This window comes from Centroberyx affinis, unplaced genomic scaffold (genome assembly GCF_046629955.1).
Source record: "Centroberyx affinis isolate AG114_WGS23_722 - 3 ecotype Tasmania unplaced genomic scaffold, CSIRO-AGI_Caff_v1 ptg000271l_1, whole genome shotgun sequence".
Taxonomy (NCBI): domain Eukaryota; kingdom Metazoa; phylum Chordata; class Actinopteri; order Beryciformes; family Berycidae; genus Centroberyx; species Centroberyx affinis.
Genome location: NW_027278951.1, coordinates 18096 through 45322, shown reverse-complemented (window position 1 = coordinate 45322; position 27227 = coordinate 18096). Strand labels below are relative to the sequence as shown.

Sequence of the window (27227 nt, the reverse complement as noted above, 5' to 3'; positions counted from 1 at the left end):
TGTCTTGAAATTCAAGAGGTGGGGCGTTATTGTTCCAAAACAGTACGGACCACAAAGTACAAACCGTACTTATTGCCCCTTTAAATGAGTTTGTGTTTAAGGAGAGAGATGATTCCCCATTATCCAAACTAGTAATTTAGAATTGATTTTAAGAGTTTGAGATCTTTATAATTCAAAAGCAAAGAGAATAAAACAAGAGACAACAGAAAAAAATAAAATAACAGTGGAAAAAAAACATGACCGCAGCTCACAAGGTCCCAGCTTCAACTTCTGGTATCTCCTCAACCAGAACTGATTTTGAAATTAAGTCTGGCATATCAAAACAGCTGTGCCTAATCCAAAATAGGCGCCCTATCCAATCAAGGCACCCAGCAAGCCCTTCTAACTTGCTTGGAAATTTGGCAGGGTGGCCGCGTGGCTAAAGAGACCACAAATTCAGTCCCCGCAGTCATGTGTCATTTCAAAGCACCTTTGATTTTGGATAATTCCGTGAATTCCAAAAATGTTTTCTTCAAATAAGAAACAACCTATTCTTTGTGGAAAATTCCACATAGCGAGAAAAACAACAACTCCCAAGAACTGACTGCCGCCACAACCTTCATTTTTAATACACAATGCTCACTGAAGTTCAGGTCTGACTGTTTTTACCAAGCACCCCTGTCCCAAAACAGGCTGTTTTGTTGGGCCGGCACAAACCTAATTCAGTATATCGACCTGCAGGTTTTTCTGACCTCTTACTGCAGATAACGGCCAAACAATTATTTGATCATTTAAGCAGCAACAATTTATTTTAATAATTGCAGTCTGGTTTGCATTCAAAACACAGAACAGTAACTGCATTACTCAGAGCCACAAATTATCTTCTTTTAGTGGACGTTCGGTGTTGCTTGCACTAAGTTTGCTGATTGCAAAAGAACATTAAAGTGATTACAATAAGCATTATAACATAGGCAGATGTATGTACTGTATGTTTCCAAAGTACATTTAGATTTTAGCCACTTAGCTGATGCTCCTATATCCAGAGAAACTTGCAGTGAGTGCAAATAAGCTTACATTTAATAGATCACCCTTACAAAAAAGTCATTTTTTCCACATTGTATTCTGACATCACGTGACAGTTTTTTGTTTTTTTTTACTTTTACTTTTTTTTTACAATTTTCATACGTGAAAATTTAAATTCATAGGTGAAAAGTGTTTTTACAGCATGTCAACATTTTTTCACATTTTCACTTGCCATTATGACAATATTGGTTTCATATGTGAAAACTGAATTTCACATGCAAAGAGACAATTCACAGGTGACAGGTTTCGCTGGGGAAATGGGAAATTTCACATGTTCACATATGAAAAAAAAACCCACATGTGCTGTGAATTCACATGTGGTTTTTCACATGACTTGTTTGTACGGGCACCAACATTACGAACAACCGCTAGTGAGAGTGCAATTGTCAGAGCCACAGCACCTCGACAACAGATGTGACAAATATTCCTCTTTCCCTAGAATTATTATTCATGATGAAGTGCAAGGTGTAGAAATAAGAGCCAGAGAGAAAAGGGCGCACTTATTGGTTGCATTTATTTTTTTTAAATGAACAGGAACATTTTAAGTGCAAGTAGAGGCAGAAGAAGAGGGCGATCTGGCTTGACAACACATCATGCCAGGAGAGCACACTAACCTCTCAGCAACAAAGCATTCAAACAGAAAAAACGTTTACAGGTTCCTGACAGGTGCTGACTTATAAATAACACACTTTATTCCTTTATTATCCTAGATTTAAGAGTTGCAAGTACTCCAGCCTAATTCATTGTTTTACTGTGTTTTCAGATGGTAGGGAGGCTTATGTGAAAAGCTGAAAGGTACCAGTAGTATGAAGAGTAGGAAGGCAGTGACAAGGTATGAAAATATGTAAAAGACATGTTGAAATGGAGAAGAGTGAAATAAGCAGAAGAGCTGCATGTGTAAGAGAGCAGCAGAGCAGCAGAAACTACTGTGAAATAGAGTGGAACACTAGTGTCGAACAAACGTTAATATCTCAAAAACTATATCACTTATTGATATTGTGAGCAGAAGTAGCTGAAGGGTTTGATGTATAATATGTGTATGTAGTGTTAAAGTTGTGTGAACTGTCACAGTTCAAAAATGTGTGAATTTAGTCAAAAGCACAGCCTGTAAAGTCTAAAAAGTATAAAACTTAAACTGTGATTTCTCAAAAAGTACAAAAGGTATCAAAAAGCTGAATTAAAGTGATAAAGTACTAAAAGTGGTGACCCGTTTAAAGTTTAAAGTTGAACAGTTCAAAAAGTATAAAAGTTGAATACAAGTTGTAATGTCCTAAACAAGCTGAACAGTTGAAGTTTGAATGAAGTTTCTAGCTAAAAGTATGAAAGAGTAGATAGGTGCCAAAAAAGTGTACGGATTAATAATAATAAAGAGCGAGAATATTATACCTGAGATTGCTGACTCAGCAATCACATAAATATGAGGACTTTGCCAATTTCCACTTAAGGGTTCACAAACTTTCAGTTCCGCAAAAAACAATGCAATGGCCCGGATTCATACATTATTACAATAAGAAAGTGTTTGCAAGAGATCTATGCGCCTTTCCTATTTAGAATAAAGCATTGCTTTTCTTTTGGTGTACATGGGACTGAAGGAAAACACAGCGTCAGTGAGAACGGTGGGCAGATAGGGAAAGGCCTTGAAGAAAAACTTATCGATCGTTGAGACAAGTAGGTATCTGTATTGAGGCCGTGACGATGTGACCGCGTGCAGCATTGCATCGATGACCATGTCGGCGTCCTTGAACCCGGACTTGCACGTTGAAAAGAAGTATTCATTGGCCAGCTCAATGTACCGACGGTTGAATATTTGCTTACGCTCGTCATCAAGCTTCTCCCAGATGTCGCGCTCCGTTTTCATCCTCAGAATATTGGTAGCTTGGCCAAAATTACCTGGCTGGATGATGCTGACCTGAAAGTTATAGATGGAGTTAGATTTTTCCCTTCCATTCGAGGAGAATACCGGTGCCATGTAGAGTTACTTCTGTCTAATTTACATTTCTCCCATCTCATATTTCGTTTTTTAAAATACAAACTTTACAGTGTCAAATCTAGCTTGAAATTAACTGCTGTCAAACAAAGACGCCCTAAATAAAAAGACATGGATGTGACAGAAAAGTGTTTTTGAGGGATTATTTCCTGGATTAATCTCTCAAAAACAATTTCCCCGCTGGGATCAGTAAAGTTTCATCTCTTCATCCACACTGTTTCACCTCACTGGACTCCTGGACTATCAATATTATCAGGATGTGTGCGTGGTTTTCTGAAGTCACATTACCTTGACACCAAAGCCGGCCATTTCAACCCTTAAGCAATCTGCAAACGCCTCAAGTCCTCTCTTAGACACACTGTAGGCTCCCATGTTCAGGCAGTTGAAGAACGCAAAGATGCTTGACACGTAAACCATCCGTCCTGTGGCATAAAACAACAATTATTACAAGCCCAACAACAACAGCAAATAATTGATTTGACACAGAACATCACTGTAACTTCGAATGTGAAGACACACTGAAATTGAACCTTGTTTGCTGGCTTACCCTTGGAGGCACGAACCATAGGTAGGAAAGCGATGGAGGTCCTGATGCAGCCGAATAGGTTAATATCGACCATATTGCGGAAATCGTCAATGGTGCTCCATTCTATCTCGGCCCAGTCAGAGATGCCAGCGTTGTTCACAACTGCCCAGAGGCCTGACAGGGAACAAGGGTTTCATTGATAACTGAACCCTTACATAGTAAAGATGGAACTTTATGCAATGGCACCGCCGAGGGAGTGGTCAGGGGGGGCCACAGCCACCCTGATACAATCGCTGGCCCCCCCTCGCTAGTCGCATATGCATAATATGCTTCTGAGTATGCATAATATGCTTCTAGCTGATATTTTACATTAGGCACTATTCATTTAAATCAATAATGTATATTTTTCATAATAGTTCATGTGAAAGAAAATAACAAATGCATAACCAGCCAGCCGCTTTTCAAAGAATTCATGTCCAAGCAAGACCTTGAAAAACTTGTTCATGCATTTATTTTTAGTAGGCTTGACTACTGTAACAGTGTCTTTACAGGTCTCTCTAAAAAAAGCTATTAGACAACTGCAGCTCATCCAGAATGCTGCTGCCAGGTTCAGACCAGGACTAAGAAAATGGATCAAAATGGATCTCCAGTGCTGAGATCACTGCATTGGCTTCCTGTGTGCCAAAGAATTGAGTTTAAAATTCTGTTGCATGTTTATAAAGCACTTAATGGTTTAGGACCAAAATACATTTCTGATCTCCTTCAATGTTATGAACCCGCCAGACCCCTCAGGTCTTCAGGGGCTGGTCTGCTTACTGCTCCCAGGGTCAGAACAAAGCATGGAGAAGCAGCATATAAGTTTTTATGCTCCTTATGCCTGGAACAAACTTCCAGAACATCTGCGGTCTGCCTCTCACTTTTCAGTCTTTTGAATCAGGGCTTTTTAAGAAATCTGAGGCAACACTCATCTGCACTGTAATATTTATTTATTTATATATTTTTTATTTTAAATGTGATTTTAATGCACTTTTCACTTTTCTAATCCTCTTGCACTGTCTTTTCTTTTATCTTTCGATTTCACTTGATTTGAACTGTACTAGTTTATTTTTTTAAGTCTTTTATCTTGTGGATCTCTTTTTCACTTTTTAATTGTACATTTTTTTACCTTTACTGTATTTTTTATTACTCTGTAAGGCACTTTGAATTGCCTCAGTGTATGAAATGTGCTATACAAATAAAGCTGCCTTGCCTTGCCTTTTGACCGTCTGCGTTACACTCCGAGAGAGAGTGAGAGAGAGAGACAGGTGAGTGAGCGAGAGAGAGAGAGAGAGAGAGAGAGAGACACAGGTGAGTGAGGGAGAGAGAGAGAGAGAGAGAGAGCGGTGAGTGAGCCATGCCCCCACCCCTCGCGAATGGAGCGTCAGATGAGCCGATCAGCGCGATCAGACAGCACTAAAACTTAACAAAATGGAAAGGAATCCTTCCAAAAAACGAAAAGGGACAAAAAATAACGGCCCGTGAAGCTGAGGCATCAAAATGTGCAAAAATTACTGACCTTTTCAGTAGTGCAACACCAGCAACATTTCCATTGCCGGTGGAACGGCATCAAGAAGCTCAGTGCCTCTCTCTACATGCCCATCCTTTTACTCCAACATTTAATTGTTTATAGTTTGTTATTAGACAACGTTATAGTTTATTAGAATTTATTGTTACCTGGTGTTGGTTAATTTAAATATTTATCGTTGAAAGTTACCAAATTAAAGTGGTAAAAATGGCAATGGCAATCCCTGACTGATTTAATCTGTATTGATATAGATTATATCACTTTTTCAAATATGACGTCACCCTTTATCATGATGCACTAAATGCTCAATGTTGTGGAATCCTCACAGTGGTGGTTTGCTGGTGACAAACCGTATGTAGTACTAATTATTATACTAATACTAATACTATGCACTGATGTGCATAGTATTAGTCTATGCACATCAGATAACTAGTAACATTAACTGTAAAATAAGAAACCAAAGTATAGTATATGTAACGCAATATGTTTTGCGTTACAGTATGCGATTCCTTAACTCTCATATTGACATAGTTTTCAACTAGCCTATACACTACAACAGCATAGTAGAACTCTAGTAGAATGGCACTTACATTTCAGTCAAATGTTAAATCTGAGAATAAAGTCAGAATTCTGAGAATTAAGTCAGAATCCTGAGATCAGTTTAAAGTTGAGTACTTTATTCTCAGAATTCTGACTTTATTCTCAGAATTCTGAAAATAAAGTCAGAATTCTGAGTTGAGTTTAAAGTTGAGTTCTGACTTTAATCTCAGAATTCTGAGTTTAAAGCCAGAATTCTGAGTTCTCACTTTATTCTCAGAATCGAAACAAGTTAAATTCCAAATAACATCTTGAAATGAGGCTGATCACTAAACAAGTAATATCACTTGCTTGAAGAAAATTCTTGATTTGCAAAGGTAACAAATTATCTCACCACATTGGTAGGTTTTTAACTTGCTTAAATAAAATATTTTAAGGCTTAATACAAGAGAGGGAAATTGTCTTTTTAGGATGGACATTTTGTGTTGTGTGTAAAATTCTCACCCTTCTCTGGAAGATTGTCCTGGACTGTCTTCTTTGCCTGCTGCACGTCTTCATCACTGGTGACGTCCAGCTTGAGGATCTTCAGACTGCTGGAGCTCTGTCTCGCCAGGCTCTGGGCGCCGGGACCTTCTGGAAACAAACACCCAGCGAAGACCACAAACCCTCTGGCGTCCAGACGGTGGGCCAGGTGGTGTCCGAAGCCGCTGTCGCAGCCCGTTATCAGCACGGCGTGGCCGTCGCCCTCCTGCATGCGGCTTTCACGATGCCGGGAAACGAGATTAGCAACGATCAAGAGAAAGGCGATGGAGACGGAGATGATGCCGATGACTTGCCCGATGAAGAAACTTACGGCCATGTTGAAGAAGAAGTCTGCAAGGATTCGTCAAGTTGGCACAATTTATCTCTGAGAGGCAATAAAAGAGCTCATTGTGAGGGCGGTTTGATTGTCTTTCAGATATGTCAGGGTGAATTTCACAGAGCTTAAACAAGTTTCCATGTGACTTCAAAGCCACAACTCACCCCACCCATTTGGTTGGAAAAACTAGACCAACAGGGTCTATTGATGATTATGTGAGGATCCAGCCAGAGGGAACATGACTGAATCTAATTGATGTAATGTAATGCAAGCCTTACAATGCATTTGAAACAGTTCAGCATTGATGGTCATAGACAGGGCGTCACAGTGGGAGCCATGAATCCATGTCGGCTTGCCTGCTACCTTTACCGCCGTATCACTGGTCAGCAACACCTGGAAGGGACCTTTCCACTGAGGAGACAAACAAGAAGACTTGCCAACTGATTTTATCCAAACATACTCTCCTGCCCGGAAAGGATGCTTGGGCCCCTCCACGTCTGTTGGGAATGCTGCAGCCACCTGTGAACTACTGACTTGGCATCACATTTTCTAGAGGGCATTGCCTCTATCCATCTGGAGAACCTATCAACACACACAAGGATATATTTATATCCCTGTGCACTAGGCATATTTACATAGTCTATTTGCATATTTACAAATGGCCCTGACGGTACTGGTAAGCAGCTCCGAGGGGTAGCAACCTTTCTTACGCCAAACAGCCTGTTCCACATCATCAGCATTGGACTGCACCGCAATGACATCATTAAGGGACGGTGCTGGCAGAAGCGTAGGTTGCACTTGAGGATATTGGGGAACCACCAGAGTAGGATGAAGCGCGGCCTGTTTAGCAGCTTCATCTGCACGAGCATTACCTAGGGAGACAGGATCTGAACCACCAGTGTGAGCTTCACATTTCACAACAGCTAAAGGACAGCTTGTAATAGATTGTCAACCAGAACATGATGTTTTAATGGACCACCTGATGAGGTGATGAAACCGCGGTGTTTCCATAACATCCCAAAATCATGAACTATACCAAAAGCATATCTGGAATCTGTGTAGATGGTAGCAGATTTATTAGTAGCTAAAATACATGCCCTAGTTAGTGCAAATACTTCAGCCATTTGAGCAGATGTCCCAGAGGGGAGTGCTGCAGATTCTAGCACATCAAAATATGTTTCTACTGCGTAGCCTGCTCTGTAGTCTACGGAGCCCCCAAGGTGTCAAGGCGAGAATTTTTTTTTGTGTTCCCTCGCAATATGTTTTGCGTTATTTTGCGAACTTACATTGTCTTTGATGATAGCTCAGGATCAGTCCAGTTGTAATGATGATTATTGCAATGGCCCCTGATTATGATTTTGGTCAAAAGCAAAACTACAATTGCCCTGGACTTGCAAACTATTATCATGGTCCTGTACTAACATTGTCAATGATTATATTCCTGAGCTATCAATACTGAGTAAGCCCTTCTTTTTCTTATAATAGCAGTGGATTCACATTGCTTATGATGATCCTCGTCCAATACACTAGTTGCTTCCCTGAGAACGTTTCGGTGAGCAAAACTCTTATCTGTGATCTGCTCCTCACATGGTAAACCAGGGTAATTTCCAATTAGAAATCTGTGAAATAGCATTGGCCTAATATTGGTTGATGATGATCCTGGCTTAAACACACCTAGGATTGTCCTGGACTAACACTTTTGTCAATGATGATCCAGGACTGGTGACTCTGGTGAACTAGGTTAATTTCCATGAATTTACATTGCTTGCATTATATATTCCAAGACCAACAGTACTGAGATGGTCCCAGGCAAACCTTATTTTAATGGCCCCGGACCATCATTGCTTTTCATGATCCTTATCAAGCACAACTATGATGTAGGACATAATTGACACCATGGTTTTGACATTACAGTCTATAATTGTAACACTGGGCTAACAGTAGTAGCCTACAGAATGATTATTGTGGGCAATGTATGACTGAATTATTCAAACTAACCAGAACCATTATTTGGACATTCCAGGAACAACAATCCTATCCTTGTAGTTCCAGGGCCAATAATCCAAATTCATTTTGTGGTTCCAGGAAGAACAGATCTACCCCATGGCTGGCATTGTGGTTGATGCTGGTTTATGGTCCTGGGCATACATTGTCTAATTGTTAGTTATAAAATATAACTTCTGACCAAAAGAAAGCTAATTAATTAATAAAACAATTCTTGCACATCTACAGACTCTTTAGATTATTGATTACTTATTATTTGGAAAACATATCAGGAAATGGGTTGATCAGCTGTGTTTGTATTTAAATGTATTACTTCATTTTGAAATTGGAAGTTCTTTGGATACACTGGAAAGGGGTTGTACACTGAAACCAAGATGTTGGCCTAATGAAGTACCCTTTAAAACTTTGGGAAACTAAGACTTGTTTTGATAAGCTCTGAAAGGTGGCTAAAACAATCAGGCAGACATTAATATGTATAACCAAAAAAATAGGCTTAGCAACAGCAGTACAAGCAAATCTCAGAAAATAAAAAAGTGAACACCAAAATCAAATGTCTGTACTTTTTTAATGTTCAGAGGAATTGCTTTCATACACATAACTGCGATGCTTTTGAATTTCATTTAGTTACAAATTACATAAAAATTGCAAAAATCATGAAAAAGTTTCTGTACATAATGTCCATACAATGCATACATACTATAACAATTATATGGAATTATCTGGATTATGGATTATATATTATATAAAATATTATATATTCATTCTCATGATGCTGGTTCTCACATTATCAATACCACGTGGTGTGACAAAATACTTGCGATCATGAACATCACTGTGTCCTTGGCTTCTGGCCCACTTATGACACTCGGTATGATGTCTGGTTTAGTTCCAAGGGCAAGGAGTTCTTCTATCTTCCCTCTCAGGTCAGGGCAGATACAGTGTGAGTGTGCATCCATAGGGTCAATAGGATCATGGTTATTATGTTTATCATACACACGCTGGACAATTTTCCCAGTCATTACTAACCTTAAATGACACATGAGCCTTGCAACCCACTGCTCTGTAGCTTTTAGGCTTTTGTTTTCCAAAACGGATGCAATTAAATTTGTAATAGCCGCTTTCCTTGTCTTTACTGGAACTGTAACTGAAAGTGCTGTATTGGCCATCAAGGCTTAAACTTTGCAGTTTTCCAAGAAGAACACTAAGCACATCTTCCTGACGTTTTATGACAAAAACATCTAGTTTTGCTTTTTTCACTCCAGATTTTCTTTGTTCTTCTTTGATGACAGCTGTTTTAATAATGTCCTTCATTTCTGAAAAAAAAGAGAGTACATGTTTTATTTGCATTTACTTTATACGAACATTAATGATGGTCCTGAGTGAATGTCACTTGATGGTGGGCCTGGACTAACACATTAATGACGGTCCTGGTTTAATGTCACTTGATGGTGGGCCTGGACTAACACTGATGGTCCTGGGTGAATGTCAGAGTAAACGCCTAGCTGGCCCTGAAGTTACATTGATGTCCGATGCAAACGTTATTAGAAGTTATCAAACGTCATTACTTAATAAACCTCACTTATGTGAAAATGTTGTGTATACGAGTGTGTGTATGTGTGTGTCAGAGACATAACGTTACATAAGAAATATGCTATCAATTGTGATAATGAGAAAGGTTAATGCACACGTTGTTGAGGTGCAGGTCTGGTCGGTAACGTCAATTATTCAGAAAAATACCAGCAGACACACGCTTGGCTCCGATACAAATATTGTTTTACTGAATACGAGAACCAAAAGAAAAAACGTTTCAGCAGCAAGCTGCCTTAGATAGAGGTAGACCTACCACAAGTCGTAAATATCTAGTAAAGTCTATTTTCACACATATTAACCATTAAATAGAACCCACAGAGGTTAAATACATATAATAATTCCTCCACCCAAAAATCGTTTGTAAATTCCAAGCAAATCTCACCTTTTCTGCGTTAGGACAGCCATGCACCAGCTAAACTTCACGCCAGGGCACCTAAGATTAAATGACGATGTTGCATGGGAACGCAAAACTATTGCAAGGGAATGCAAAAGTATTGCAAGGGAATGCAAAAGTATTGCGAGAGAACGCAAAATTTATTGTGAGGTAACGCAAAATATTGCGAGGGAACGCAAAAAAAACAATTCTCGCCGTGACCCTTTGGGGGCTCCGTAGTAGTCTGTATCAGAAAGGCGTGATGAACTACCATCTGTATAGAGAATGAAATCAGTGCTTGTTGCAAATCTGGACGCGGTGTTGTAGCAGACTCAACAACCTGTTCATAATCATGAGGTATAGTATCATTGCCACTAGAGTGTGATGGAGGTAGAAGGGTAGCTGGATTAACAGCTGGCGATCTAACAACAGTGACATTAGCATGACCTAAAATAGCAGCTTCATATTGTGAACAGCGTGCAACAGTGAAGTGTTGTGTAGCCGCTTTCTGGAGGAGAATTTGTACTGCATGAGGTACATAGACAGTGCATTTCGAATCTAGCACAATGGGAGTGCTTTTCTCAATCATTAATGCAGTGGCAGCAATAGACCTTAGACAACCAGGATGACCACAAACCACAGCAGGGAGCTGAGCTGAATAGTATGCAATTGGGCGTTTGCCATTACCATGTTGTTGTGCCAGGACACCGGTTGCAAAACCCTCCCTCTCAGCCACAAAGAGATGAAAAGGCAATGTGTAGTCAGGGATGCCCAAACCTGGAGCAGCGTGCAGTGCAGTCTTTAAGGCCTCAAAGGCCGCATCCATGTCAGATGTCCATTCTACGACATTGGGAGCTGTGTGTTCAGTCGCTGCAGGTCTCAGCACAGCATCCATGGAGCGATAATCGAAGATCCACTGCCTGCAATAGTTACACATGCCTAGAAAATAATTCAGTTCTTTCTGTGCAAGGTTTTGTCAGGGAAGAGAGTGCAGCAACTCTAGAGAGTAGCTGCTGTCCGGTACAGAGAACATGGCCCAAATAGTCAACCTTGGGAAGACAAAACTGGAGTTTATTCAATGAGGCAACATGTCCTTTCTCAGCCAGTGTGGTCAAAAGCACAATAGAGTCTGTTGTGCAGGCTGAGTGAGATGGAGAGGCTATCAACAGATCATCAGCGTACTGTATCAATGTACTGCCGCCTGGCAATTCCAAGTCATTCAGATCACGTCCGACCGCTGCTGCATACACAGTAGGACTCTCAGTGTAGCCCTGTGGTAACCGGGTCCGGGTGTATTGCTGACCATCATAAGTGAATGCAAATAGATATTGCGAATCTGGATGTAATGGCAGAACACAAGTCAACAACTGTGTAGTAGGTGCTGTTTGCAGGAATACTGAGACATCTGGGACTATGGGAGCCGTGGGAACACATGCATTTATCTCTCTCACGTCTTGAACAAACCTCCATGAATCTGGTCTATTAGGCTTTGGAATTGGCATCATAGATGTGTTACAAGGGCTAGAAATTGGCACTATGACATTCTGTTGTAACAAAGATTTAATTACTGGCCTTATACCTTCTAACGCCTGAGGTGAAATATTGTACTGTCGCATACAAGGTAATTCTGCATCTGGTTTTAAAGTAACTCGATGTGGAGGTGCCGAATTAACAAAGCCCATTTGATTAGCATGTTTAGACCAAAGTGTGGCAGGCACAGTAGATAAGACCAATGGAGGAGTATAGCAAGGTTGAGGAGCTGGTGTCTGCTTTTCAAATGTTACTGACACGGTGTGTGGTGTAACTAATAAGATTTCAACTTCCATCTGTCAAAATAACTAATTTCCCTTGGGGTAGTTAGCTGAGGTGGAAATTGCATGTGTTAAATTATGCCCAATTCACATGGTTCATGGCTTAAAGCCACCGCTAATGCGACATGAGGTACAGAGTTAAACATAAAGTGCCGATTGTTCAGTAGTTAAGTGTACTTCTGCTGCACACCCCTCAGGACCAAAATAGATTTTGCCTGTCAGCTTGTAGTAACACATGAGGTTCTACCGTTTGAGGGCGGTATTGTAACACATCTGGGCCTAGTGCTTGGTTGAGTTTGGATATAGCCTGGATAGTTGCAAGAAAAAACAGACTCACATCCAAAACCACACCTGCTGTTATCGACCAATTATATAAAGTTGTTGCAACTTGAATAGCCATTAGTTTGAGGCACTGATAACTTCTCTTTTCTGGAATTAACAAGCTGACACCTTCTGATGAAAAGAACATGGTAGCATGCAATTTGCATAACAAATCCCTACCCATTGAGGACACTGGAGACTGGGTGGAAAACAAAAAGGAATGTTCATCATCTATGGCCCCCTGCAGGCTCTAAATAGAACTGTTATTTTACAAACTCTCATTCAGTGGAATCCCTGTTATCCCTACAGTCTGCACACTGGCAGCTGAAGGGGAGCAAACTTTATCTTTATTCACTGCTGACACTGTTGCTCCTGAATCCACAAAAAATGTAACATTCTTTCCACCCACCTCCAAGTCCAAGTTTGGGTTGTCCTCTGGACATGTTGACAATTTTGCAAGCAAAACAAAAATTGTTTACAGTTTACAGGGTTAATTCAGCTCCTGCTCTACAACAAAAAAAGGAAAAGTTAATTCATCATATAGTCAGTCCAAGAACATTAAAACAGTATTTTTACCCCCCTATAGGAAACACAGAATCAAACGGCGTTACTTCTTGGTATTGAGTAGTCACTCTCACACTGGTGACACTTCTGGTCAACCAGTATACGATTAAGTGTGCCTTACCTCTTCAAAGATAATCACAACTTAAAAGACCTTTTGCCGGCCTCACCGGACAAAATATGTATAGCACTATAACTTTTCGGAGAGTGACTCCCTCAATTCTTCCTTTCAAAAGTAAATCAATTTAGATGAGATCATGAAGGATTTCTTGAAGGAGCATAGATTCTTTCCAGGGGTCTTACCCTACCGCATAGGCAGGCCCCACAGCCCTTATAGGACTTGTCAAATGTTCCTTTAGAACAATACACAGATCAGCTAAGCAATTACAATTATAAACTTCAATAAATCCTTCAATTCTCAATACAGGTTTGTGGATCCCGTCAGAGCGGAGAAACTACTCACCAGAGTTCGTCTCAACTCCTGTTGGGATCCTGTTCGTGACGCCAATTGATGAATAATTTTGTAATAAAGACAAGTTCGCCATACGTTGATTTAGTGTTCTCTTTAATGATACATGCTGCATGGAGAGAAGTACATCATAGCAAAGGGAATGGTGCAGTTCTGTGACAAGGGTCAGACTAACCAGGCTTATATCTTCAAGGACAGCCACCTGCAAGCCTCCCCCCTCCTAGTGTCGTCTCATGGTGTTTGTACAGATGTTGTACAAGTGGGTCTCAGGAACAATAGGATCTTGTCTATGCATGACAGTCATAAACCCTCACATGGAAAGCAAGGATGATGAACTCATGATAATCAATACATTCGAATATTTTCTCTACAGTTACCAGATTGTAAACTCACTCACATAAGAGTCGCATTGAGCCGTGACATTTCGCCTCTGGAAAAAAAAGAAATGTTACGCTAAGAGGAAGTTACATACATGATGAGAGTCATGACTGTTATGGTGGTTACCAATTAAAGGTGTTTTATTTTATGTCTTGAGGTCCATTAAATGCTGTTTGTATGGTGTCATGTACCAACAACCTCAGATCCTGTACAGACCCACGGCGCGTGTTCAATTCAATTCAATGCACTGAAGCATCACAGCGCGGTTATCGGTTAGATAATTCCACTAATGTCACTTAGATACCACAGGTAACAACGTTACCAAATGTCAAAGTTTATAGGGCAACAAAAGATGTGGATGTATGTAAATGAACAGCAGACAGTGGGGCTCGGTTCACCCCAAAGGGACGCTAGATGGCGATGTCATTACTAGCATCCCAAAGATCTTTATCCAACTCACCTTTAACGAGAACTTCATTTAGCACCGCCTTCCAAATGCCAGTTCCTTACCACTGTGAAGTTGGTTAGAAGTTTGTGCCCGGTTGCACAAAAACTCTTAGTTAAGTTTTATACCTTAAGTTCTCTTTAACGTTCACCTTAAACTCAAGTGAGTTGCACAAAACCCACTTATCTCCCCCCTCAGGGAATATCCTTGGATAAATCTGCAGACAAGGAAAGATCCTTAAGTCATCCTTATATTATTGCTGATGGGTTGCACTTAAGGGAATTTCCTTTCCTTAAATGTTAAGTGGCCTCCCATGGTCTTCAACTGCTGGAAACTCCACTTCTGTTATCTTCTGTTTTAATCTAGGCACAAATTTAGACTTCAGACAACATTTTCAGGAAACATCTTCAGAACAGGAAGCCACAGAGTTTATGGGAAATGTGGTCTTAATTCTTAAAGAGACACGAGCACAAACAATACCAAGTACTTAATACAGCGCAACCAAATCACACACACTGTTCATAACTGAAAGTGAAACATTCTGGATTACAGAGCAGAAAGATTGGATCGGAGTTTATCTCAGTTGGTGTTTTGGAATACTGCTGTGAGCAAGCAAACACACAGTATGTTGTGTTGAAAAGTTGCACAAATGTCTGCTGCCCCAAACAAGGCCCACAAATATCTGTCATTCTAAGTCGCATTCTAAGAGGGAAGAAGCAACACATAAAGCAGTTACTGTAATGGGGAATCATCTCTCAAAGCAGCATTATTATTCCAGTATTTTGCATGGTGATATATTACCTTGTCATTACGTGTTTCTGTTGGATTTCTGTCCAAATTAGCTAGCTTACTCATCTCGGTTGTGAAAATTTGACTTTGTTTCTGTCAAGTTCAGGCCACCGTAGCTCCGGGGCGGAGGGGTGGAGCCTGATCCGGAGACCTGTAGGGGAGGAGTTAAGTTCTATCCATGTTGTTGCAATTGCTACTGGTCGCCGATAAAAGTCAATGACGGTCATAAATTAAGTAATAAATTAAGTAATTTAACAAATATGTCACCTTGTTTTGACCTGTTATTGTATTTGCCCTTGGGCCAGTCAGTGTGTAATTTTGAAAGCTGGAATGCAGCAGTGAGATGCATCATTTCCTCAAGTTTTGTCAAAATCAGATCAGCAGTGTCCGACATATTGTGTGTGACATACAGACAATTAAGCAAACATTGTAGCTTCCCCCTCAGGCCAATCGTGTCATTTTAAAAATGTCGTAGCGGAGCAATGACACACATCATTCCCTGACATTTCATCAAATTCTGATCAGTATATAAAAAGTAAATTATACATTACTTGTATATGTAAATCACTGGAACAACTATCCATATATTGAGGCTGTTGAAAATAAAAATGGAATAATCTGGGGCATGAAATTCTCTAAGCTCTACAAAGAGCCTATAATATACACAGAGAAGGATGTTGACTGTATTTATTTCATCATGTAAACTTATAGTGAATGCAGCAGTGTTCTCACGGCCTGTTGACAGTTGATGAAATTCAAAGACCAACTGTTTCAATGATGTCTTTAAGTTTAACCAGCTGTAGCTGCCTGGAGGAGAAGTGAGGGCCATGATTGCCCCAGCCAGGAAGGGAAATGTGGAGCACATTTAATCTTCCATGTCAACAATTTATTGCATTGCCATTGCTGTTTGTATGGTGTCATGTACCAACAAACACAGATCCTGTACAGACCCACGACGCGTGTTCATTAGATAATTCCACTAATGTCACTTAGATACCACAGGTAACAATGTTACCAAATGTCAAAGTTTATAGGGCAACAAAAGACGTGGATGTATGTAAATGAACAGCAGACAGTGGGGCTCGGTTCGCCCCAAAGGGACGCTAGATGGCGATGTTATTACTAGCATCCCAAAGATCTTTATCCAACTCACCGTTAAGGAGAACTTCATTTAGCGCCGCCTTCCAAATGGCGGTTCCTTACCGCGGTGAAGTTGGTTAGAAGTTTGTGCCCGGTTGCACAAAAACTCTTAGTTAAGTTTTATACCTTAAGTTCTCTTTAAGGTTCACCTTAAACTCAAGTGAGTTGCACAAAACCCACTTATCTCCCCCCTCAGGGAATATCCTTGGATAAATCTGCAGACAAGGAAAGTTCCTTAAGTCATCCTTATATTATTGCTGATGGGTTGCACTTAAGGGAATTTCCTTTCCTTAAATGTTAAGGGGCCTCCCATGGTCTCTTAATTATTTGTGCCATTTTTATATTGCTATTATTTTTAAATTAATTTATATTACAGTCAAAGAAAATTATGTTTTATGTGTAGGAGGCTTTAGGCTGGCTAGCCAGATAGCCAAATATGCTTCCAACATTCTTCCAACATTCTCAGCTTGTTCAATGCATTTTCCCATTAGCTAGCTTGCAGCCAGTCCGTTTCTAGTATACAAAAATGATACATAGTCTGCATGGAATAAATATCTATGACATAGGGCTGGGCGATATGGACCAAAAATCATATCTCGGTATTTTTAGGCTGAATGACGATACACGATATATATCTCGGTATTTTCTACGAAGTGGGCTAAATGTTCAGTTGTAAGTAGGGCTGGGCGATATGGACAAAATCAAATATCACAATATTTTTGACCAAATACCTCGATATCAATATTGTGACAATATTGTACTGAACTATTGGTGCTTTCACAAAATATTTACGCAATGAGATTTTTGATAAATAATCATCAGTAATGTGGATATAATGACTAAGTGGGTAAAGGCAAATAATAGAACAGCTAGAACAGTCTGGTAAGTTCAGAAAATTACATCACTTTACTGTAATGCAGCCTTTAAAACCAGGAAAAGACAACACTTATGCCATATCACGATATTACAATATCCAAAATCTAAGACGATATCTAGTCTCATATCACGATATCGATATAATATCGATATATTGCCCAGCCCTACTATGACATGGTTTGGTGTCACAAAAATGGAAACTTTGCTGAAATTGCAAGGGGAGTTGTGAGTTTTGTAGATGTTTCAAAATAATAGCGATCTCTGCTGAGCCTCTGCAGATCGCGCAGAGCGGTTGCTACGGTAATAAGGGACTCAACTGCGTTGTTACAGCTGAAACTGTAAAACACTAAATACAAGCCCTTAGCTGAGGAGATCATTTTAGGGGCTTCATTCAACGCTCCTAAAGAAACCCCTGGCCTCAGGGAATTATTTGCCTAAAGGGACAAACTTAAGTTTGACATGTAAGGTTTTTTTATGCAACTCAGATACACACCGGTTGATGCGCCTTTTAAACATCAAAAGCTCTGTGTCCTTGGTGGCTCAAACTTACATTGAGTGTCCTGAGTGGGCTTAGCATCATGTACACGCCACCATAAAAGTTTCAATAAAGTTCTCCGCTTTCACAAAACACAGCTTTTTGGAGCCGGGAGCTACTGCTACCAACGCACCATGCGACATGGTGCGTTTCCACAGGATCCGTCATTTCCGCGCTTCCCATTCATTTTTCTATGTAATCAGCCGTGCGATGCATTCTGGTAGCGCTGCGGTGCATTTCGAGAGATGGGCCGTCACGTTGGCTGCTCCACATTTGCATAAAGTTGAGGTCTAGGCTACTTTATGCAAATCAGGGGCGTCCAGCACCACCCCTGGAAACTCCCGAAACTTGTGTAAATGATGCCCCTGTGAAAACGCACCATGGTGCGTTTCTGCTAATGTTTATCGAAACATCCTTCAAAGTCGCCCTTGTTGCACGTCAAGCCATCGTGTGAGGAGAAAATTGATTTTACGCATCGTTCCAATATTTTCTAAAATATTTTGTATGCATTTCTGCTCTACTGGAAATCACACAGTAGTGAATGAGGCCAATGTGACTCTACTGGACCCAAACATTTCCAAGAACACCCTGACAAACACATTGCGCAGCACCAAGCCACTCAGTTTCCCCAAGGGAAGTTCAGTTTACAAGGCTAGAACAGACGCCAGTGTGCATCATATACAACAGTGGATGACAAATTAACTTGTTCACAATATTTCCAGTTGAATCATCAGTCTGGTCATGCCAGTTCAGGAAATGAAGCGTAAAACTAGTATAAAACCAACAGTCATGAGTTGAAGAACATTCCCAGTGTTGTTATCAGGTTATCTGGTGAGTTTCTGCTCATGGAGAGGTGGACAACATGGTAAACAGCATCCAGAGGTTTACATATCAACCGCTATTGATCACTGACAAGCAAAGCATACAATCTTTAGACTTAGAATAAGACGAGTTCATTTTTAAAACTCTATACATCACTTTTGGAAATAATTAACTGAAGGTCTAGCTTGCAGCTCTGGCCTAATAAAAACAGCGTAAAAAACATTTCATAAAACATTTCGAAGCAAAACTTTATTGATCCCCATGGGGAAATTACATAATTGTAGCAGCAGAAGTGATAGGATTGAAACGGTAAAACATCATCATGTTACTACACTTGTTTAAATTTTATGCATTTTATGTAGGAAAATTAAATCTGCCGTTCTTTCTTACAGATTGTGTCTGTATTCGTCTCAAAGAAACATTTGCCGTCAACTCCAGCTCCCGGATGTTTATCCACTTATTCAATTTCATTGCTTTCTATTCCAGTGAAGTTGGGAAGAGGCTGCGATGTTTCAAAATCTACTGCCTTGTAGTCGACCTGCCAATGTCAGAAAAGTGCTTCAGAAATTAAGTTGACCGGCATTTTTTGTTAATACCGGTCACCCATACTAAACTTGACAACTAACATCTTTGAATTTGAATTTAAAGGTCATTTTCAAGGGGTCAAAGGTCAAAATAACAATATTGGCTCTCATCTAACCCCCTTCCAAACTGTACTCATTCCAAGCACAACTACCTGGGCTTTGTAATAAACACTGTTATTTCAATGACGTGGTGTGACACAGTTTCACTCCATGACGCAAAGCCATCAAGTCACAGTGTTGGCATTGTTTACATTGTGATGTATGTGATTGGAAGATATTTTTCACTCTGAAATGTGTTGTGCAACGTTTGTATACAGGGAATGGAAGTATACACAAGCTAAAGTTGAGTTTACATATATTTTGAGGCTGCACATTTGTAATTTATAATGTAAACACGTACAAATACCGAGCTGTTTTCATTCACGATGGGCTAATAAAGTTCCAAATATACGTTTTTCATCTGAAAGTCAAGCAGTTCAAGAATGTGTAATGAAGCAATTCAAATAATGTATCTTCAACAGCTGGAAACTCCACTTCTGTTATCTTCTGTTTTAATCTAGGCACAAATTTAGACTTCAGACAACATTTTCAGGAAACATCTTCAGAACAGGAAGCCACGGAGTTTATGGGAAATGTGGTCTTAATTCTGAGAGACACGAGCACAAACAATACCAAGTACTTAATACTGAAACATTGTGGATTACAGAGCAGAAAGAATGAATCTCAGATCTTTCTCAGAATCTCAGCAGACCTAGTTCACCTCAGTTGTGGTGTTTTGGAATACTGCTGTGAGCAAGCAAACACACAGTATGTTGTGTTGAAAAGTTGCACAAATGTCTGCTGCCCCAAACAAGGCACACATTAGAGCGGGGGGCATGGGGGTCCTTCCCCAGAAAAAAAGAAAGAAAATAATGATGCAATTTTCTGCATTTTTAAAAAAAAACGACAGAAAGCCCCATCCCTGTCCTCAGTCAGGAGGTTGATAGTGCAAGCGGTAGGTTATCTTAGGTGAGATGTATAGTGATAGGCTATTTTTCCTTCATGGAAATGTATGCAGATTTAATTTAAAGATTTGTTCCCTCTTTCATATGACCATTTGCTCCCCCCCCCCCCTCCCCCCTCCCTCTCTCTCTCTCTCTCTCTCGCTCTCTCTCTCTCTCTCTCTCTAGTTATATCAGTGTATGTAGGTGTGGTTACAGGTTATATGTACTTAGGGTAGTGGTGATGAAGGATCTGGCTGAGCAGTTTGGAAAATAGGTTACTACTGCTCAGCCTGAGCTTTTATTGGCAATGGAGCAGACACTGTTATGTGATGTCAGCACAGTCTCATCTGTACTCTTGCTGCTTCCTATGCATTGTTTGAAAATACAGCTATTACCATGTTGGCAGGTTCCTTTCATCTGTGGCTTTATTATCTATGTTCTCTAAATTAATTTGAATTGTGGATATAGTCTTTTTATGTGAATTTATGCCCCTTAACATTTTTGGGTGAAGCAGACAAGATTTAGCTCTTTTTCAAGAAAAGTGGCAGCAGTGTAGAAGCTAGTGTAGAAGTGAGTGAATAAGTGAGTGTCATTTTCAAGAACCATAACAGCACAAATAATTGACATGAAAATCTCTAAATAAATATACAATATAAAGTGGGAGATTACTGAGCTACAAAAACTGTTTTAGTGAAGTTTTAAAATAATTCCCCCAAAGTCTTTGAATATATATGTCAAATTGCAGAAAATTGCGTCATTATTTTCTTTTTTTTTCTGGGGAATGACCCCGATGCCCCCCGCTCTAATTGTGCCCCCCCAGAATTTTGACTTGCATGATGCCCCCGAACACATAAAGCAGTTACTGTAATAGGGAATCATCTCTCTCCTTAAACACAAACTCATTTAAAGGGGCAATAAGTACGGTTTGTACTTTGTGGTCCGTACTCTGTTTTGGAACAATAACGCCCCACCTCTTGAATTTCAAGACACTCCTAATCTCCTCTTCCCCAACTACTCCAAATTTCATCTGCTCAACAATGGAGGACGGTGCTACATCGCATGACATTTCAGCTACGAGGGCTAAAAAGCCTTGTTCTCAAGCCAAATAAACCAATGACAAAGCAGCATTATTATTCCAGTATTTTGCATGGTGATATATTACCTCGTCATTACATGTTTCTGTTGGATCTCTGTCCAAATTAGCTAGCTTACTCATCTCGGTTGTGAAAATGTGACTTTGTTTCTGTCAAGTTCAGGCCACCGTAGCTCCGGTGCAGAGGGGTGGAGCCTGATCCGGAGACCTGTAGGGGAGGAGTTAAGTTCTATCCATGTTGTTGCAATTGCTACTGGTCGCCGATAAAAGTCAATGACGGTCATAAATTAAGTAATAAATTAAGTAATTTAACAAATATGTCACCTTGTTTTGACCTGTTATTGTATTTGCCCTTGGGCCAGTCAGTGTAATTTTGAAAGCTGGAATGCAGCAGTGAGATGCATCATTTCCTCAAGTTTTGCCAAAATCAGATCAGCAGTGTTGGAGATATTGGCCCTCATTTACCAAACGAACGTACGGCAGAAAACTGGGCGTACGGTCATTTCCACGCAAAGCTCGGCATTTATCAATGTGGACGTGAGCGGAGGCTACGATCAAATCTCACGTCAAGTCTCAACTCGTGTAGCAAGTTTTGAAGTCAGCATGGACTTGCGGTGCAGCAGAGTAAAGAGTCGGAGAACTGTTAGGATTAGACCATATAGTATTCTGACTGGCATCTAAGCACATGCAGCCACATATTCATCACTTAAAAATATGTAGCAAAATGGCAAAATATTATATTTTGTAAAGGCCTACAGCGACTATGTGTCATACAGCCCATTCCTAACAATAATAGGTATTTTCAAATTGTTTGCAATTAACGGTGTTAACAGTTTTCTGGTGTAAGATTAATTTCTCTTTCATTTTGAGATAGCCTACTTGTTTGAGGTCTGACCATTTTTTCTTCACCTAAATGTAAAGAATTGCGATACAAGCTATTATATTAGGCTACTATTATATATATATAGGCTATACATATCACGGATGTATAAATTAAATATTCAAACCTCAGCTGGAATGTTGACGGCAACGCTGTTGACCGCAGCAGTGATTTCTTTCCATGCTGCATTTTTCCGACTTCTTTTGATGCCACTTTTCAGGCTGCCAAATAGAACTAATTGGTTCAATTGGACTTTAGACGTTAGAGTTTCTATTTCGAGGTCGGAGAAGTTTCTCTTCTTGGATGTATTACGCCTCTCCATGTCGTAAACTCTGGGGGCGAGGCCTCTAAACTGAGAATATTTAGGGGCGTGATATTTAAATGACGATTGTTTTCAGCCTCCACATTTATCAACGCCCGATCATTCTTACGTGCTGGTTTCTACGTTAGATTGATAAATGAGGGTCATTGTGTGTGACATACAGACAATTAAGCAAACATTGTAGCTTCCCCCTCAGGCCAATCGTGTCATTTTAAAAATGTCGTCACGGAGCAATGACACACATCATTCCTTGACATTTCATCAAATTCTGATCAGTATATAAAAAGTAAATTATACATTACTTGTATATGTAAATCACTGGAACAACTATCCATATATTGAAGCTGTTGAAAATAAAAATGGAATAATCTGGGGCATGAAATTCTGTAAGCTCTATAAAGAGAAGGATGTTGACTGTATTTATTTTAACATGTAAACTTATAGTGAATGCAGCAGTGTTCTCACTGTTGATAATTGATGAAATTCAAAGACCAACTGTTTCAATGATGTCTTTAAGTTTAACCAGCTGTAGCTGCCTGAAGGAGAAGTGAGAGCCATGATCGCCCCAGCCAGGAAGGGGAATGTGGAGCACATCTAATCTTCCATGTCAACAATTTGTTGCATTGCCATTGACAACAATCGGTGCGTCTGTTGACGCTATAGCGCCTGACACTTGCTATGTGTCCTGTAGTCCATTCCAGAAAGCAGGTTCTACAAACTCTGAGTCTAACCCTGAACTCTGAGTTGATTAACCCTGAGATAGGAAACTCCAGTTCCAGAACAGCTGATCTGATCTGATCTGTTCACCCTGAGTTAAGCACATGTGTGACGACAATAAAAAGCCATCATCATCAGGGGCGCCCTGGTGGCTCACCAAGTAGGGCGCGTACCACATAAGGCCCAGTCCTTCCCGCAGCGACTCGGGTCCCTTGCTGCATGTCCTCCCCTCGCTCTCTCTCCCATACCTTCCTGTCTCTCTCTCACTATATCTCTCAAGTAAAGCATAAAATGCCAAAAATAAATCTTTACAAAAAAAAAAAAAGCCATCATCAATGGAGCTCCGATACCACGATTCACCATGGCAACCGGCGAGAAAAAAAGGTTGTCCTAGTTCATACGTGTTTATGGTGAGCATGAGCACATTTTCAGAAAGAAAAGCAACACAGCTGCAGCGGCAAAGCAGAGAGAATTGGCGTGGGAGAGAATTGCTGCCCGAGTCAATGTGTAAGTTTGAATGCAGTAGTGTATTCATTTAACATTTAACCACACTTTCTTATAATATTACAGGTGAAAAAGTGGTGGAATGGTATTGAATAAAAATTATTTCATTTAGGTGCAATCCCATGGGCGCAAAGTGCCCTTGGAAGCAGTTGAAAATGAAATATAAAAACATACTTCAAACAGGTAAGGCATATTTTGCTTGGCCTATAGGCTCATGATTGTACCTCACTTTGGTTTTAATCATATTTGACATATTAAACAAAGTAAATATCATTCAGTGGCTATTTCAACATGTAGTAGCTTTAACCCCCAACAGAATGCTGTTTTAACACACATAAATGCCCTCTCGCCTAATATCCTGCTTAGTAGTGTTACACCCAACCCTTGGTCGGCTCTATGGGGCGAACAACACTCCACCATTGATCCAAAATAAAACTCTACTGACACCTTTTAAAATACCCAAGCCATGGGATTTATTAACATAAAGACATACAAAACAACCAAGACACTAAATCAAGACTACAAACAACCATCAAAAGACAACAACAACACTAAATAGAATCCCAGGCTGAGAGGCAGCAAGACCAGCAGTCCGCAAACCAGAAGCCTCTCCCTGGAACAGGAGCCTGGAGCATTTAACCACTTCCTTTCCTGGGCCAGGTGCACCTCATTGAGGACTGATCAGGTGTAGATTGATTGATTGATTTTCTTTTATTTTCATGTCATGCACACAAAGTGCCCAACCCTCATGGGTTTACAAGACACCAAAGTTACAGTTGCAGCAGTCATACATTTCATTAAATTTCATTTCATTACAAAATTACCGATTATTATACAGCTAATCGGTAATTAAACAATATTAAACAATATATTCTGCCTTCTCTCCCAAGCTTGACAAATAAAATCTGCTACACAAAAGGTTCCCTTCTTGAAACACAACTCAAGCTTTTCATAATCATCCAGCCCAAAGAAATCAACAGAAATAGAGGACATTTTACTAAAAAGTACATCCCTTATGTCCTCGTAGACAGGACAGTAAAACAAAAAATGAACCTCATTCTCAATTTCACCTAACTCACACAACAAACAAAGTCTGTCCTCCTCTGGAGTGGCATTAAACCTGCCGGTCTCTAGGGCTAATGATAATGTTCCTGAATGTAGAAGACCTGTGCAGAGCTATAGGCAGGAGAGGAAAAGGGACAAACAGCACAGGGAACACATACAGCTGTAACAGTAGATTAACATTTGAGTTATTTGAGTAACATTTGAGGCAGAAGAGCTGGCCCTGAGCCAGAACACTGGGCGACCAGTGGCTGAAGGCGTCCCTGGAGGGAGCTCTTCCGAGCCAATCACCTCCCAGGACACAAGTGCCTACATATTGATGCAAGTGTGTGTGTGCGTGTGTGTGTATACAACAGAACTCCTTGCAGTTGTAAGTACTCAGTACTCCAGAGATCTTGCCACATATAGTAGTTTAAAGTATACCGAAACAGAATGCTTGTCTTCATCACAGGATGATGATGAAGAAGACGCGTTGTCTGCTGCCATAGAGAGGGATTCTCTCTGAGAGGCCTACAGAGGTATACATCTTAATATTATGTATGGTAGCTACTGATAGTTCTCTCCCCATTCACATTTCTTTACATTCTTGTGTGGAATTTGGAGTTTGACATTTACACTGAAGTGATGAGAATAAATAATGAATGGACAAACAACCTGCACCTTCTTTATCCTTTTTAACAGAGCATGGCTGGGCATTACCAGGAGGAGGGTCCATCAACCTCCACAGCACAGATTGACACAGTGAGACGTTCAGTAAATGCCAGGTTAATTCTACATGTAGAATTGTAGAATTTAATGCCATCCTTATGTTTTCCCAGTTACCGATAAAGGAGTTACCGGTAAAATGCATCTCATCAAGAAGATGGCAAAAACTGACCAAGAAATGGTGTACTTGGGGCGGCAGATTAGAAAGGCAGATCTTGAAATTGAATCACTGGAACGCAAGTTAGAGGTGGGGGCATGGTCACAGGTGAAATATGTTAATTGTTGGAACAATATAAAAATACTAACTTTTGTATTTGTAGGAAATAAAGAAGACCAAATGAAATGTGAATGATTTGTCTTTATTTGACTGCTCGGGGTGGTGGTAGCTTAATCTGTGAAGTGATTCCGGCATATTATGTCTCGGACAGCTCTTCCATCCTGGACATCTGCAGGTTTGGGATGGATGGGATGGTCTTCCTCAGGGTCGTTCATTTGTACGGCAGGGTGTTGCTCTCCTCTAATTGTGGCAATATTATAGAGAACAACACATGCCACAATAATGTCACATGCCCTCTCTGGGGTTACCCTGAGTCTACGTGGGCACTGGAACCGGGCTTTGAGCATAATTGTCATCTCGACCCGGGCTGTAGTCCTGCAGTGGGCCACGTTGAACCGCTGTTGGGGGCTCAGGCTCAGGCTCAGGGTAAGGGGTCAACAGAGAGGGACAAGATATTTGTGCAAAGCTTTACTTACCATGTGCAAATCTGTTGCTCAGGCTACACTCACACTCGTGAGTCATGCATGGAGCCGGGCCACTTGGCTTGAACATTCGTGATCATGTGTGCTCGCCCCAGGGCTTAAGGGTGAGAGACAATATATGCATTACATTCACTGATGGTGTATTTGGTTCAGCAGTGATTTGATAAGAGTTGGTATCCAGGGTGTATCCAGGCTCAGCTGCATGACAGAAGACAGAACCAGCCTTGTTGACCAGTTTGTTTAGCCTGTCAGCGTTCTCTGCCGTGATGCTGCCTCTCCAGCTGCTAAAACAGTCATTTTGTATGCCATAGATTAGCATCTCCGTCATTTGGTATGTTGTCCAAAATTGTCCCTGTGATCCCTGTGATGTAATATGAATGGACTTTTTGAGAAATGCCAAAAATAAATATACTATGTTTTGTTTCAGACTTCCTTTAGGCCTACCTCTCGTTTATGCACATTTTCCTTTCCAGAGCTCAATCTCCTGACTATGTTGTACATTCACATTATTAAGATTTTCATAGCGTTACATTGAACAGTTACAATAGTTGTTATTGTTCATATATATTTAGCTAATTACGTCAAACTGCCAGATAGCTAGCAAACTAGTCTACTGTTGTAGTCCTTGAACACCAGCACCAATCGATATACAAAGTAATTCACAAAGGCGATGTTAGTTGATGTATTTCATGTAACAAAATGTAGTATAGCTAGCAATCCTCTGTGTAGCACATATCCTAGTTTATTTTTTGCAGTTTCTTGCAAATCCCAATCATGTTTTTCATAGGGATTTTGAACTACACACCAAATGCTGGGAATGCTAATTTTACAGCCAACACAGTTACATCAGACTTCGCCTCTCCTTTCTGCTCCTCTTGTTGTCCTCAAATGAAAATTTCCACTACTGATCAATTTCTCCAGTGGTGGAAGAAGTATTCGGATCTTTGACTTAAGTAAAAGTAGCAATAC

At 40.3% G+C, this 27227-nt stretch overlaps 1 protein-coding gene across 1 annotated transcript; it reads right to left on the bottom strand.

Annotated features, from left to right (window-relative positions):
• Positions 1–2605: 2605 nt before the first annotated feature.
• On the bottom strand, positions 2606–26338 carry LOC139637980 (D-beta-hydroxybutyrate dehydrogenase, mitochondrial-like). Its single transcript, XM_071511990.1, has 8 exons — positions 26286–26338; positions 26085–26196; positions 7246–7407; positions 6814–6946; positions 6181–6549; positions 3597–3749; positions 3338–3471; positions 2606–2971 (listed from the first exon to the last, which is right to left on the bottom strand). The coding sequence occupies exons 1-8, from the start codon at positions 26336–26338 to the stop codon at positions 2606–2608; spliced, it is 1482 nt and encodes a 493-aa protein (XP_071368091.1).
• Between the last annotated feature and the right edge of the window lie 889 nt (positions 26339–27227).